This window comes from Centropristis striata, chromosome 4 (assembly GCF_030273125.1).
Source record: "Centropristis striata isolate RG_2023a ecotype Rhode Island chromosome 4, C.striata_1.0, whole genome shotgun sequence".
NCBI lineage: Eukaryota > Metazoa > Chordata > Actinopteri > Perciformes > Serranidae > Centropristis > Centropristis striata.
The window spans coordinates 15,442,219-15,458,450 of NC_081520.1; the positions used below are offsets into that span (position 1 = coordinate 15,442,219).

Consider the following 16,232-nt stretch of genomic DNA (forward strand, 5'->3'; position numbering starts at 1 on the left):
TTGGTTTCCCAATATCTAATGTGTCCTTGTCTTCAGCAATGTATGACATTTCTCAACAGAGTATGATTTAGCAGCAATTACAGGGTTTAGTTAAACGTGCCTTTATTGAAGCTATCGATCTCTTTTTGGATGTGTTTTGTTGCTTTGTCAACATCACAAACACTGATGTTTGATTTCATTTTATTTCAATGTCACAATATTTATGTTTTTTAATGTTTTTTGCAATTTGAAGGCTCCCTTATTCCCACTAGAATGTGGATCTAGTGTCTGATTTTACACAGTTTTTCATCATTTAAGCACTTCAGTGTCACTTTCTGTCCCTCCCATATCATTAATTTCCATTATTTGAGGATTTAACTACAGCAACACTACACTGTAAAAAAAAAGAAAGTATAATGTACGGTAAAATACTGTGGTTGCCAGAACTTCACCATAAAAAATACATTGAGTTGGTTTTCTACTGCAAAAACTGTAATTTAGACTGAATAAACTATAATTTAGACTGAATAATCCCGATATTTTTACGGTAATGGTGTCATTGTGACATCATGGTATTTCCATTAATTTTACATTAAAAGTTTATATTTTTACAGCTAAACTGTGTGTTTTCTACAGTTCATGACAGTAAAAGTTTTGTGCTAATCTTTGATTTACGGTCATTAAAAGTGTCTACAAGGGTGATATACAATTTTTAATTTTACGTCCTAATTCTGATGCAATTTGACAGTGTTTTACTCTAATTTTTACAAACATTTTTTACAGTGTACGGTGAGGAAAATGACAAATTCTGAAAAAAATCACTATTCCCTTTCAAACAATTCTGCACTGACACACAATACATCGAAATTCAGCCACAGTGTCAGCTGCCAACTCCATCACTGCGGTGAAGTCAGAGTTTGCAAGAAATTGGGGAAGTAACAAGTTTGACAATAATAAAAGTGATGCAAGCTTTATCTTGTTTAGTTCAATTACTGTCTGTCCATTTAACAGAAGGTCGCAGGGGACTCTCGTGAGACGAAGCTTTGGCTATGTGCATCATCGAGGAAATCATGGTGAAATAATATGAAATTGTAAATATTCATTGTCCTCCACATTTTTTAAGTTTGGGAGTCCCATACCTCCCTTTTCTTTTCCTAATTGAAGTGTACAGTATTTTATCCGTGGTCTTTTACCATTCCATATGAATCTGGAGATCATTTTATCCCAGATTTTGAACTTTTCCTGTGGAATCTTCATGGGAAGAGAGAGAAAGTAGTAAAGTAGTCTCGGGAAAATGTTTATTTTAATTACTTTGATTCTTGAATTGAAATCTAATGGCAAGGTTGACCATCTCTCTGTATCTCTACTTATCTGGAAATGGATCTGATCACAATTTGTTTTGTATAGGTCAGAGAGCCGTTTTGTTAAGAGTTACACCAAGATATTTTTTTAGTTTTTGCGTGCCATTTTAATTGGTAGGTTTTCTTAATTTGTTGGGATGGGACATAGTTAAAGGTCAGAATCTGTGTCTTATTTACATTTAATTTATATCCTGAGTGGTCACCAAATTCGTTTATAAGGTGCATTAATGTAAATTAAAGCAGAAACCATAAGATAATCTACAGCTGTCAGTAGCAGTCTGGACTCAGGCTGTGTTAACTATATGGCTGCCCAGCCCAGCATCTTTCTGACAACTACAGTGTGGCTGAGAAAAGCAGTGAGTGATGAAAAGGAAACAGCTTGTTATGACATAAATTGATCCTCTTAAAACATGACAGCTGCACTGACTTCATTTAGTGAAGGTCTGAAATACTGTCTGGACAAAAGGCTCATTTTTCTCACTGCTATATGGGAGATATAAACATGACATCACACCTCAATGCCAGTTGATGTGGTGGGAAGGTGAAGGTGTCCCTACCGTAATAAACCAATTATAATAACACATTTTGACTACAAGGTTGAACCCAACTAAAGAAACTGGTAACTAGGAATATTTGGATTGATTGATTTTTTCCCCCCTCATTCAGTCCTTGACTTATTAATTAGCAGAGAAAAATGACATATATGCCACTTGTGTATGGCTTTGTCAATGAAAACATTCAAATTAAAAAGCTTTTCAGTGTGTACCCATGTGTAAATTTAATTAAATAAGGAATCTTCAATAAAAAATATATTCTGTAGCTTCAGAGGAAATGGCTTGTTATTTCTCTTTGTGGATAAATGATCAATAAAATGACACTCTCTTGGTCTCTCGTTTCTGAGTGTTTGCTTGTGCATCATACAGGAATATCATATACATGTTCCCTATATTGTTCTGTAAAGTGCTATTAAATGAAGGTCCATTTCCTTCTCACAGGAAGATAAAACACTCCAGACTGGGGCTAAACCCTGACAAATACAGCACACTAAAAAAAACAGACTCTTTTGTTTGTTTGACTACTGAAGCCGACAGGCACTTGCTCTCGTCAGCTGTCACCTTCATCTGATAAAAGCAATGACCCTTGCAGATCCCACTGATCCCTATCTTTCAGAGGCAGCAAAATCAGAAACGCTCATTGTTGTTGAAAGGGCTGCACCTGCTGCATTTTAGGGAGCTCTAGAGCAATGCCAACGGTGATCGTTTCAGGTCTTAACACCACCTTCATGATAACATCACCCAAGGAGACAAGGGCCATTCTATAGTTGAACAAAGAACAAAAAGCCAAACGTTCCTGTTACCTTGTCCTTATTATGATGCGGATGTTCGACCCTGGGTTCACTAAAAAGGAGACAACCTTGTGCTATAGAAATTCAGCTTTAACCAATTCCAAAAACTTTCTTTAAAAACTTGATATACAAACTGATATCTAGAATTCTGTGGAACGGTAAAATTCCCAGAGTTAAGCTCAAAACCCTCTGTCGGCCCAATGAACAGGGAGGGCTAAATTTACCGGTAACACTTTACAATGACCGTCATTTATAAATGGTAAACAGATTAATGTTTAATCATCATTTATAAACCGTATATATACCGTATATATGCCATTTAGAATGGTAAATACATAATTTATTAATGTTTAACTAACTAAATCATTTAGAAATTATTAGATAGATGGTATATTAATGTCAGTTTATAGTTAATTTACCATTACCAAACAATTACATTATAATTAATAGTTTATTAATGGTTTTAGCTGCACTCATTATAACATTTTTAACACCATATTATGTATATTAATTATTTGGAAATTATTAATATACCTTTAAGAAATTGGTTGAAAACATTTAAAGATTAAATATGTATAGCACTTTGTAAATGGTTAATAACTGGTTTATAAACCATCCCAATCCAGAGCTATCTGGATCTGGATTAAAGACCTGGAGCACCCTCCAGTTTGGAAACAGATGAAACAGTCCCATACAGCGTTATCGTTGTCTAGCATTCCATTTATTTACTCTTATCACAAGCAAAAAAATGTAACTCCAAATCCAATGATAAAACTTACATCAAAAATCTGGGATGAAATTAGAGCAAAGTTTCACTGTGTCCGCACGTTGTACAGTTCCACTCCATTCTATTTTAATCCGGTTTTACCTGAGGCACTGCGAGATGGCATTACTAGAGACTGATATAACAGAGGTATATGCACTTTTGGACATTTATATGAGCACAATAATCTGAGATCCTTTGAGCCTTTTTTTTTAATATTTGCAATTCAGAGATTTCATAAGGGTACAGCAAGGTGGGAAACTCAATCCCCTTAGAGGATTTTGAAATAGACAGTATGATTCAAGACAAGCATAACTCTAAAGGCTTTTTTTTTCTTAATACCTAATGTTAACCCTTAATAGGGCCCTCATTGAAATACTTTCCAAATTCCGAATTTCAACCCTAGAGAATATTGGAGGGTTTACAAACAGCCAGAATGTGTAAAAAAAAAACATACGGACCCGGGGGAGGGGGGTAATATTTTGAGAAAAAAGATTATGAGATTAAGGTGTCAAATCTACGAGAAAAAAATTTGCAGATTTATGAGATTTAAAGTGGTGAATCTGCGAGCAAAAAGTTGTTTTTTCCCCCACTTTTGTCTCGTAAATCTGCAACTTTTTTCGAGCAGATTTGCCATTTTTGTAGTAAATTTGCAACAACACCACCGCCCCCCACCGGTCTGTATTTTTATTTTCATTCATACTTGGGCTTAATATGCCTCCTACAAGTCCATGTGGTTCTACTACCTCACAGAGAGACATGGGGACCCCATTTTGATATCCACAGAAGTTACCAAATATATAACAAATATAGTTCTTGGCCTGATAAAGGGTTTTAATTGTACTGATTCTGAAATGTGTTACTTTGTTTGAAAATTTCAATAAATAAATTGTAAAAAAAAAAAAAGAAATTCAGCTTTAAATCCAGTCAAAGTTATTGTGAAGTATAGCCCAACTAAGGAGACTTACATGTCCTTGAGACATGGGACATGCAAAGTAAATAAGAAAAGAGGTGAAGGTGAGGCTAAGGAGAGATGACATGTTTTAAGGGAAAGGAGGAGAGACCTGGGGAAACAGTGAGAAACTCATCTACTTGCATTAGATCTACTTGTAGGTCATTGGGTTGGCACAGCACAGCACAGGACAGGAGAATATGTGTGCCTGGGCTCGTCTGCAGCCTCTGGACGACTGTGGCGTAAAAAAAATAAATTAGAATAACATACAGTAAGTAGGTGAGACGCTCGTGGGGACTCAAGTAGATGGACATGATTAGCCATCGCCTGTGAGATTAATGAAGACCTTCACAGGGAGATTATATTGACTGAAGCTGATTATGCTTGAGACCATTTATTCAGCAGAATATCATTACAGATAGAACAATCCATACATCATATGCAACCTCACCTCACCTCCTATCACAGCAGACTACTCACTAAAATCCCGTCTTTTTTTCCTGATCCTGGGTTTACTATGAGGAATGTATGAGTTGGTTCAACCTTGCCAGAATAATGATCAAACCGCAGCGGTTTCATGTTGCATGATGTATGGTATTATGTTTTCATGCCTCTTAATGGGGAAGTCTCTACCCAACATGCTCTGCTGCTGATGTCTTTTTTTCTTTTTCTTAATGTCCATATTGGAGGTACAACTTATTGTCCAGTAACACGATCAGGGTTCGTACACTTTAGCAGTGGTCAAATTCAAGCATTTTTTCAAGGACTTTCAAGGTCCGTTTTCAAGCTTTTCCAGTATCTTACACCTGCATGCATAAATTGCATGTTTTAAATGAGTACTTACATACTAAAAGAGGGAGATTTCACTTAACCATACCAACAGTGATGGTGTTACACTTTTAGGAGAAACGGTCTTCATTTCAGATAGGCTACTCATTATTTTTTACATTGAACATGTGATTATCTATAGTCTATAGATGGATATAGTCAGATTGCAAGAGAAATATGGTAAGAATTTCAAGCATTTACAAGCACTTTATCCAAAATCCAAGTAAACCTTGAAAATACAACATTTAAATTCAAGCATTTTCAAGGATTTGCACCCTGCCAGTGCAAAATCAAATGTCACACGTTTCCCTGCTCTGCAAAAAAAGGTAAGATAAAAACACTAAATCTGAGGGAAATGATCTTGCTGCATGGACAGATAATTTCACTTGACAAGATTTCTTAAATTAAGATTGTTAAATCTAGAAATAAGCATGCTGAACGCTTAAAAAAAGAAATGAACTCTTAAAAGATAAATGATTCAACGCTTCTAAATCTAAAGTTGTTTTTATCTTGGTAAGAAACAAATCATTTGTAGTGCACTCTTCTCGAGCCAGTTCATCGCTGCTTGCAGCTTTAATTCATCTTGTTTTAAGAGTTAATTTCTTATTTTAAGTGTACAACATGCTTATTTCTAGATTTAATCATCTAAATTTAAGAAATCGTGTCAAGTGAAATTATCTGTCCATGCAGCAAGATAATTTCCCTTACATATTGTGCTTTTATCTTGTTTTTAGACACCCCTTTATTGCAGTGTGTATCTATAATATTAAGCAAATAACTACAAACTTTTGTGATTGGCTTCAGGCTATGTGGCACATGATAGCAAGACTCCATTTCACAAACTCTGGCGTCATCACACAGGCTCATTGTATGTACTCGTGTACTCTGAAATGCCAAAATTCAAAATCCCCGGGTACTGATTATAGTGTTGATCACTGTACACACCAAAGACGTTTCACTGCCAAGGCTTGAATGTTGAGCCCAACTTCTCATGCTTACAGAAATCAACAATGATTTTTTTTCTTTTTCTTTTTCATTTCATTTCCTTGGCTCAAGTTTTGAGTGTTAGAGAGGCTGTCACAACTCCGGTTTTCCTGCCAGTTGGAGAAAGTCCATTAGTCCCTGATGGTGGGGCGCAAAAATAGATCCCAAACTTTGTGTATTTGCACACACAAAAAATACAGAACTACACAGTTGCAACTACTCATTATTGTTTTGTGTTTCTGACACTGATTATGTTTTGTGATTAGGTCGGAGGTGAATGCATTGGGACAGTTATCCTCTACTGCTTAGGACCGACTTTAGACAAATCTCTACATTTTGATGTTTATTTTTCAAGCTATACAATCACTGAAATATTCATAGCATGGTCTAGCTCTGTGAAGTGCATGCAAATATTCACCCATTTATCCATACGCAACCATATTTCTAGTGCACGACTCTTTTGCCCTTGGTGAAAATGACTTCATGCATCACTTATACGGCACTACACATCTATATTCCCTACAACCCGCTTTTAATATTGAGATACCTCACAGTTAGCCGAGGAACAGTTGAATTACCATTCCACACTTAACACTCCAAGCAACATTACATTTCAATCAAAGGCAGACTGGGGGGAGGAAAAAATGGCCTCAGACATTATGCCTGCCCAGCTCACTTTTAAACATGAGAGAAATCTAATTGTGCTGCCCTCTCTGCTGCTGCCTGCTGTAAATATCTATGGAATGAATACAGACTGCGAAGTGGAGACAGGCAAAGAGGAAAATAAAACAGATCACAGGAACTATAGTCTTCAAAGTGAGCATTTTAAGACTATTCAGAGAGAACAGTAGGCCAGTAATCTATTACACAAGCTCCCATGTCAAAAGTATCATAGTAGACAAAGACTGCATCACACCCCTGGGAGTGGCTGCACATGGCTCCTGCTGCTGATAATATTGAAAAACAGTTTGAAGTGAGAGACTTACTGAAACATACTGGGACATATTTCTGACAGCTGTGAGCTCGAAAATAATACATACACTGCAAAAAAGGTGTGTCTGAAAACAAGATAAAAACACTAAATCTGAGGGAAATTATCTTGCTGCATGCCTGGACAGATATAGAAGATTATAAATTCTAGAAATAAGCATGTTGTACGCTTAAAATAAGAAATGAACTCTTAAAACACGATAAATTAAAGCTGCAAGCAGCGATGAACTGGCCTCAGATAATTTATCTTGTTTTAAGAGTTAATTTCTTATTTTAAGCGTACAACATGCTTATTTCTAGATTTTATAATCTTAATTTAAGAAATCTTGTTAAAAAAATTTTCCCTCAGACTTAATGTTTTTATCTTGTTTTAAGACACCCCTTTTGCAATGCACAAGGGCTGAAAACCACTTTTTTTTAATAGATTTTCTTTGATACCCATGATCGAACATGAGTCAAGTCATTGGTGAAATGAATAACTCTCCCTCAACAACAGAATCTACGTCTACTTTTTTTTAGTACACAAGTTAAAAACAATACCATGATGGTGTCATCACATCAGTCAAATGAGTGTTGCACAAATATTATTTGTGCAACACCCCCCCCCCCCCCCCCCCAAAAAAAAAAAAGATAGAAAACAGTCATTGCTTGCTTGTTATAAGACAACAATATGCCTGAGGACAACACTGCTGTATCTTCTTTTTGGGATTTTATGCTATGCCCATAATGTTTTTATTTGTCTAAACTGATATATAGCCGAGCTCTCTCATTCAGACTTTACAGAGGAAGAAATGCAGACCAGATTGGCAAAACTGTAGAAAATGATAAAATGCAGTATGTATGACACATATTGAGATCATTAGACATAGGCACTAGGCAGCATTGCAATGCATTTCTCTGTATGTGTATTTCAATTTACCATCAAATTAAAATGGATGTCTTGCACTGGAATTGTTTGTTTTTAGTAACAAATGTTCAGGACCTAAAATGGTTTCATTAAAATATCAACCCTGATACATACATGGCCAGGCAAGCTCAATCATACACACTGTTCCACCTGTGCAGGAAAAATGTAGACCTTGAACTCTTGGAATTGAGTCTGGTTTCATTCTTAATCTAAACAGGAAGTTTCATAAACACACATGAAACTTGCACATGTATGGTCTGTGTGCTTATAAGACAAGGCTGTATGCGTGTATCTATGGAAACAGCAGACAAACTGGGCCACCATATACAGCTGGTTAATCTTTGACATGCAAATACAGTTTGTGGATGTGAAAAAAGTGTGGCTGTATTTGAGGATTCATTATTTTTCGACACCATCATTGCGAAAGGTTAATGACTTGCAGTTAAATCATTTGCATTTGACTGGATGTTTAACATGTAAAACACAAACAGCTTTCTTTTCCTCGAATGCCATTTAAATACACAGTGTGCTACATTGGAAGCTGATTTCGTAATCTTGTCAAAACAAAAAATCTAATATTTTGGAATTTGGGCTCCATAAAGTCTAGATATATTTTTTTATATATATCTGATGGCTGAAATGATCATTTCTGAGACAAAAGTAAATATGGTCACATACATTGTTTCTTTCCACCGGAGCCTCGAAAGTAACAGTGGGAAAATCAATCCCATAATAAAGCCTTATAAGGCCTTTAAGAGAGAGCCTACCCATTTTTCTGAGAGGCAATTATTTTGCTAAGCAGTAAGACAACAGGAGTCAATGTAACAACAGAGGGCTGAGATACCTATAATGAACAAGGGGAGCAAATTCTGTCAACTTTATGCACCCAAGGTACCACACAACGAAAGCCTGAGATCAAAAATCAATGGACAGAATTGACTCAACTGAAACAAATTAACTGCAGACACCGCCAAGTCCCTGTTTGTAAACTTGATAAACTAGATAAACCTCTGTTTTTTTCTGAAATGGTTTCTTTTGTAATGTTATGTTGAGTTTATGTGCATGCAATTCTGGAATCTCTCAGTCTCGGTCCGACAATAGCTAAAGTTTTTTTTTTTTTTTTTTAACTTTCCATTGTCATTGTTATTATTGACTTTTACTTTTTATTATTGTACATATGTTTTTATCTCATTTTATTTTATTTTATTTCATCTTATCTTACTTTATTTTTTATCTAGTTTATTTCTAACCTTTCTCCATTGTTTCCTCACTGCTCCATGTTGAGATGGCGCTTCCTCAGTTCCTCAGTTTGTGCTTTGTTTTTAATAGGATGTGTGGGATGAAGGTGGGAGTTTGCTTGTTTCTATGTTTCGTTATTTTTTTATAATTATTATTGTTATTTTCTCCTTTTTTATGTAAAGTGCTTTGTGTAGCATCTCTCTTGTATGAAAAGTGCTATACAAATAAAGTCTGACTGATTGATTGAAAGTCTAGGGGTGATGACTAATATTGCAGGGCTTACTGGTTTCTGGTGATATCCGAGCAAAGACTTCGTCTTCCGTGCTTCGTTCATAGTTAACAGTCTAATTAGTAACTTGAAACGCAAGACTTAAATTGGAGTTGAGAGTGGATTATTTCAGAAGTAGCCAGTGTATGATGGATATACACTCACTAGCCCCTTTATTAGGTTAACCAGTTTAACTGCTCGTTAACGCATATATATATACTGTCATTTAGTGAAAATACAGTGAAAGGGTCAGTTATGAGACAAAACTGGATGATTAACACAACAAACAAGTTCACGGCTATTTAAAAATACATGTTAACTTTTTTTTCTCGTTAAAGTCATTGGAAAAAAACAACTTTATTTACGCAGTGCCATTGATAGGCATTGGTCTGCTTCTCTCCTAATGATGCCACCTGTCAATCTAGTCAGCCAATCACATGGCAGCAACTCAATGCATTTAGGGATGTCGACATGGTGAAGACGAGCAGCTGAAGTTCAAAGTGAGCATCAGAATAGGGAAGAAAGGTAATTTAAGTGGCTTTGAACGTAGCATGGTTGGGCTGGTCTGAGTATTTCACAAACTGCTGATCTAATGCGATTTTCACACACAACCATCTCTAGGGTTTACAGAGAATGGTCAGAAAAAGAGAAAATACCCAGTGAGCGGCAGTTCTCTGTTGCCTTGTTGATGTCAGAGGTCAGAGGGAAACAGCCGGACTGCTTCGAGATGATAGAAAGGCACCACTTACTCAAATAACCCCTCGTTACAACCAGGCGGCAACCTCCCCGTCTGAGCAGGGAGGCAAACTCCCATTTTGGTCCTACCTGTCCAATACAAAATGAGTCAACTTCTCACTTGATTTACTACCTCAGAATTTTTTTTAGGACAACGCTATGGTCTCATTTGCTACTATAAATTCTTCTTCAAGACAATATGATGTTGTGTAAATAATGGCCCCATTTAGAAGAAAATAGAAGATAGAGAATTGTATGATTTGGGGCGTGGCTACCTTTGATTGATAGGTGGCCTAAAAGGCGAGCCGTCATTAGGAGAGAAGCAGAACAATGCGTATCAATGGCACTGCGTAAATAAAGTTTTTTTTCCCAATGACTTTAACGAGAAAAAAAAGGTAACATGTATTTTTAAATAGCCGTGAACTTGTTTGTCGTGTTTTTCATCAACATACGAAAAGAAAGATGGTGACGAGTGTAACGCTGAATTCTATACTTCAAACGGGCAGTCGACAAACCAACAGGTGACGTCACCGTAACTACGTCCATTATTTTTAAACAGTCTATGGTTCGAACCAATGTATGCACACTGCCACTTTATTAGGTACACCTTGCTAGCAAATAAACTGACTGGTGAGTGTATGAATGAAGATAAACCTTTAAAAGATCAAAGAAAGCATCTTGGCCAATGCAATCAACACCTTTGCTATCCACACAGACTGTTTACCTGCGAACAAAGCCTGCTGAAGCGTCTGTTTATAGAGATTACAGTATGTGTTCTGTGTGTTTCTACAGTACACTGTTTTAAAGAGGTCAAAGGTTACTATTGACCATCTCTAAAAGCAATCGGTGATGGACATTTCTTTGTTCATGGGGTTTGCAACAACAGCACCTACTGTACGGCAGCAGCCATGGCCTTTGCTTTACACCCACGGCAGACTTCTGAGAGTTCGTTTTCTTAAGTGCTTGTGTTGGTCTGAAAAGCTTTCAATAGTTATTACACTTTGCAGTTACACTGCAGTTAAAATGTTTCTTTTCATTGTCGTGACAGTGTGTCATTCTTCTATCTGATTGACTTGGATTAACTGAATATTTCTGCACATAATGGAGTCTTAACCATTTAATCTTCTTCTAAAATCATAAAAGCTGATCAAATGATGATGAAAAAAAGTTTTTCTTACATTTCTTTACTCTTGGAACTTGGAGAGGGTGGCTGTGCGGTGTGCACATGTGACAACTTGATAATGGAGGCGTATTTCGTTTTCCCTTGAGAAAGTTAATTTTACTCTATCATGCCTTCATCTGCTTCAAGAACCGCAAAGGACACAGAAGTTGAATTGTCAGTACTGCAATTTACTTAAGTGTGATAATATCCACGCTATTTTATTCTCTGCTGTATCTCTAAAGCCACATGAGTTTCACAAGTAGGGGTGACATTAACAATTTATAACCAAAATAAACAAGGTAGAGATGGACTACAACAGTATGAGGATAAAGCTTATTTCTTCAGTTATTAAAGTGTCTTGTTTTGTCAGTGAGGTCCATTGCTGGTTTAAATATCTTTAAAAGATAACCTCATGTAGCCTCACCACTTTTCCTACACATCCTCATGCCTCTTGAATCAATTTCACAAACTCCACTGGGAGGCGAGATTCACAACTGTTTAATGCTCATTATTAGACTACAACAACACTCTGATTTCTTACGCACACAAAACCACAGGCTTGTGTTTTCTTTAGTGTACATTTAGAAAAAAATATACACACAGTAAAAAATGCTCAGCATTATAGTGCTGAATTGGCTTTCACACTGACAGCCTTCATTCAAGTGTCTCTTACTATAGAAGTGTTACACTGCTCCTTATCTTGGAGCGAGATGTCTCACTCTGAAACAGCTTTGTGTTGTTTGTACTGGATTGTTGCTTTTTGCACGGTGCATTGCTGCAATCCTGCATATGAGAGAACATACTCAATTACTATTTCCCAGTAGGGATGTAACGATGCACCGTGAGACAGTTAAAACTGTGTGACGGTTCATAATTTATCCGCAAGCTCATTCTGTTAAAATAAATCGATAAATAAATTGTGAGAAAATCGTATCGTTAACCCTGTATCAGACATCGTGTCAAATCGTGAGTTGATTGCAACCCAGTGGTTTTCAAGCTGTAACAGTGCACAAAAAATGTATAGTATTTTCACTGTCTGAATGTGAAACAACAGTATTTATGGCCTCGGACATAAATCAAAGCTATAAAATATTTCTCTTTTAAAACATTCTTGAGTTAATCATCTTTACCGTTTTGAAATGGTGATGAAATTCAGAAGACTTAGATGGAAATTAATCATTGCAATATACATAATATTGCCTAAAGAAATCCTATGAAAACCAATTATTGTCTTGACCAAGGCCAACCTGACTTAAAGCTCAGCAGTGTGGGAATCTTCGAGAATCCCTAGAACTAGGGTTACAAAGAATAACCGTAGTTATTATTAATACTGGCATTGCCCTTTAAATGACTTTACAAGCAGACTATAAACCTGAAACATGCAAAATGTCACCTTCCATGTTCGCTACACGAAGGTAGGACCTTGTTAACTTCCTCGTATTTATTGTGCTCATTACAGCAGTTTGCGTATCCAGAGCGTCATACCCAACATACAGATCAAGAAAACAGTCTTTTCCTATAAAAATGTCCACAATTTATTCAGAATCTAACAGTCCCCAGAGGCCAGGCTCAACAGTTAAGAAACAGTTTCCATTTAATAGTATGGTTTAACGAGCAGAAGAGTGAGGTCAGCGCTGTGTGTTTGACTCCCAGAGAAGTAGCCCGGAAAGAGCCACAGAGTGCATGAACCCTCCTCTGGTGGGTTGAAAGAACCATTAAAAGGGCAGAATCCATTAGGCCAGCAAACACATGCTCTGGACTGACCAAGGGAGGCACTTGATCTTGGACTTAAAATTGTGCATTTACTGCTAATCCCACCAGTAAAGTTTTTACTCAAAACTCAACTCAGTGGATGGAGCAGAGAGCTGTCATGTTGAGGTTTGATTGCTGCTGGGCCACCAAGGCACAAACAAAAGAGACTGACCTCGTCACTGACTCATGCTTGTTCTGGAGCACCTGCTGTTTACAGCCACCGAAGACCTTTACTGAAGAGGTGTGGAAGCCCCTGTCAGATATCGGACAGTCAAAAGCCTGACAGAATAGGAATGCTCAATGAGCCGTGGCTTTTTCACTTCTATTCCGATTTAAATGCAAAATTCATCTTTTCAAGATGTGGATTCCTCCACTCCAAGTGTGACAAGACACTAGACACCTCTCACATCCATAAATGATGATCTCCCGGCTGTGTCACATTTGCAATTGCCGTGTCATTACAGTAAGATTTCAGTGTGTACTGTACCATTTCTTCCTCTAATATCAGTGCTTAAAAAGATGATTCTGTACAAGTATTTCTCACGATCAACTCTCTTCACTGCCATTTGAATTTCTTACCGGAAAGGCCACTGATGACAGACAGGAGGAGAAATGGTTTCCATGGTGACCCCATACTTGTTGAAAAGGGTCCCTTCTGCCAGAATGTTAGCAGGTCTGCTTCTTCATTAAAGCTGTGCCTGCAAACAGAGATAAAAAATGCATCTGGATGTCACATATACATGCAGAAACACACTGTTGAACCCCTAAATCACTGTGCTTATCTCACTAAATGACATCTTTGCATTTTGGATAATAAAGAATAGGTCATAAAGGATACCCACTCTCCACTATTCCATGTAAAATAATAAAACAGGGGAAATTTTCTCTTGTGACCTCACGGTGAAAAGCATAGTTTTACATGGAACAGCGGTTTTTGTTACCCCTGCAGTAATTGATGTAAAAAAAAAGAAGCTTTTGAAGTCAGAGCCTTTGTATCCCTTGTTATTTATAGAACTGTATATGGTACAAAAGCATTATAACTAGTAAAAACATGATTTCTAAATATTTAACATAGGCTGTGGAGTTCTGAATGTGTGTTGCCAGTTCTTATCTATTTCTGGGTCTCCAAACACTCTAATTACCTGCAGTCTAACACAGCTCTTAGAAGTTCCCCAAATCCTGTACAGAGAAAAATCACACATTGCATAGAATCAATCACATTGTGACACCGATAGCAGCAACTACTAGACTCTGAAAGGTGTTATCACAAATTTGTTATCACTAAGTGTCACCAAATCCCTATGTATTTATATACTTCACATGCAAAAAAACTAGAGCAAGTGTTGAGATTTTGTATTTTGTATTTGCAGAAAGTCAAACTTGTTTTCAACCTTCAAAGCAAATAAAGTGTAAAAGGTAGATATTGGAAGATATTTACACTCAGCAGCAATTTCCAATTTTTCTTGTGTTCAAAGTATCAAACTGGCACATGTGTGCTCCAAGCAAACAGTGTGAATAGTTTGGGAATAGCAACATTGTCCGTTGGCTTGCAGTCTGAGGAATGGGTTCCTGGCTGCTGCAGGGAATAAATGACTCTCTAAACAAACATTACATGCACCTTTACCTTCAAACTAGATAGTCCCTAAATCACTACAGCCATCTACATATTTAACACAACAAGGAATCCCAAAAATACTGGATGATGGATGAAGGTGGAGCTTCTGCATAGCTGAATAGCTTCGAGCCTTGTTGTGAGCCTTGTTGCTTTCTGTACTAGGACACTTCTGAGAATATTCTCATGCTCATACCGTACAAACAAAACTTCAAACCATGAATTTTTTAAAAGTTGTATAATGTGTAGTTCAATGCATGCTTGGAATCGTTTCACCAGAGACTTGAAACATTGTTATTGTTCCTCTTGTTTAGCTGCATTTAAATGAACCTTGCATTCTGAATTAGAATACTGGTTAAGCCTTTTTTGCCTCGGCCTTTAACTGGGAGGGATTGACACACATGAGGTCACACACAAGCTCCATACACACACTCTGACAACAGGAGTTGCTTGTGCAGCAACAAGGATGTTATCTCTTACTTAATATATGTTGACGCTCACTTAACCTGACCTATATACTGACCCCTGCCTTATTGCCCATGTATCACTACCAAGCGGCAACCTCCTGGTCTGAGCAGGGAGGCGAACCAGGAAGTGCTTTAAGCTACATTCTACCAAAAATAAACAAAACAGGGGGGTGCAGACAAAAGGTTGCAAAAGCATTTGCGTCCATTCATTTCAATACAAAATGAGAAAACTTCTCACTTGACTTATTACCTCAGAATTTTTTTTTTAGGACAACACTATGGTCTCAATCATATGATTGGGAGCGTTGCTACCTTTGATTGACAGGTCACTAACAAGGAGAGCCGTCATCAGGAGAGAAGAAAAGCAATGCATATCCAGCATAGACATAATAAAGATAATTATATTTAATACGTCTATGTATCCAGCCGTGAACTTGTTGTCCGTGTTTCCGTTAGAGCTTTGACCCTTTTACACTGTATTTTAATTTAATGACAATGAAATTACATACTGTTCATTAAAAATATCTTGTTTAGCGTTTGGTTGGACTAATAGACACAAGGAGTCACTGTTCATTTTTCTTAGGTAAGTAACATACATACTGTTTTTGTTTATTGCTTTATATATTTATTACCTTTGATTGACAGGTCACTAACAAGGCGAGCTGTCATCAGACATCAGTGGAGTCACGGTGACTATGTCCATTAACTTATACAGTCTATGATAACAATCCCATAATCACATTCCTGTTGTCTACTCTTGGCTCCAAAAATAAACATTTCAACAGTACTGAATTTAACTATGAATTAAATTAATTTCAAGCAAAATTCAAACAAAGTTGCGGCTTTCATGATATTCACTGCTATAATCTTCAATAGCAGCTTTATAAA

At 36.9% G+C, this 16,232-nt stretch overlaps 1 protein-coding gene across 1 annotated transcript in view; it reads right to left on the bottom strand.

Annotated features, from left to right (window-relative positions):
• cntn5 (contactin 5) overlaps positions 1–14,438 on the bottom strand; it is a 104,113-nt gene extending 89,675 nt beyond the window's left edge. The window contains exons 1-2 of the mRNA XM_059330972.1: positions 14,408–14,438; positions 13,845–13,963 (exon numbers count right to left, since the gene is read on the bottom strand). Coding sequence (XP_059186955.1) covers positions 13,845–13,899 — 55 coding nt within the window. The 5' untranslated portion in view covers positions 13,900–13,963; positions 14,408–14,438. The remainder of the gene's footprint in view (positions 1–13,844; positions 13,964–14,407) is intronic.
• Positions 14,439–16,232: the final 1,794 nt, after the last annotated feature.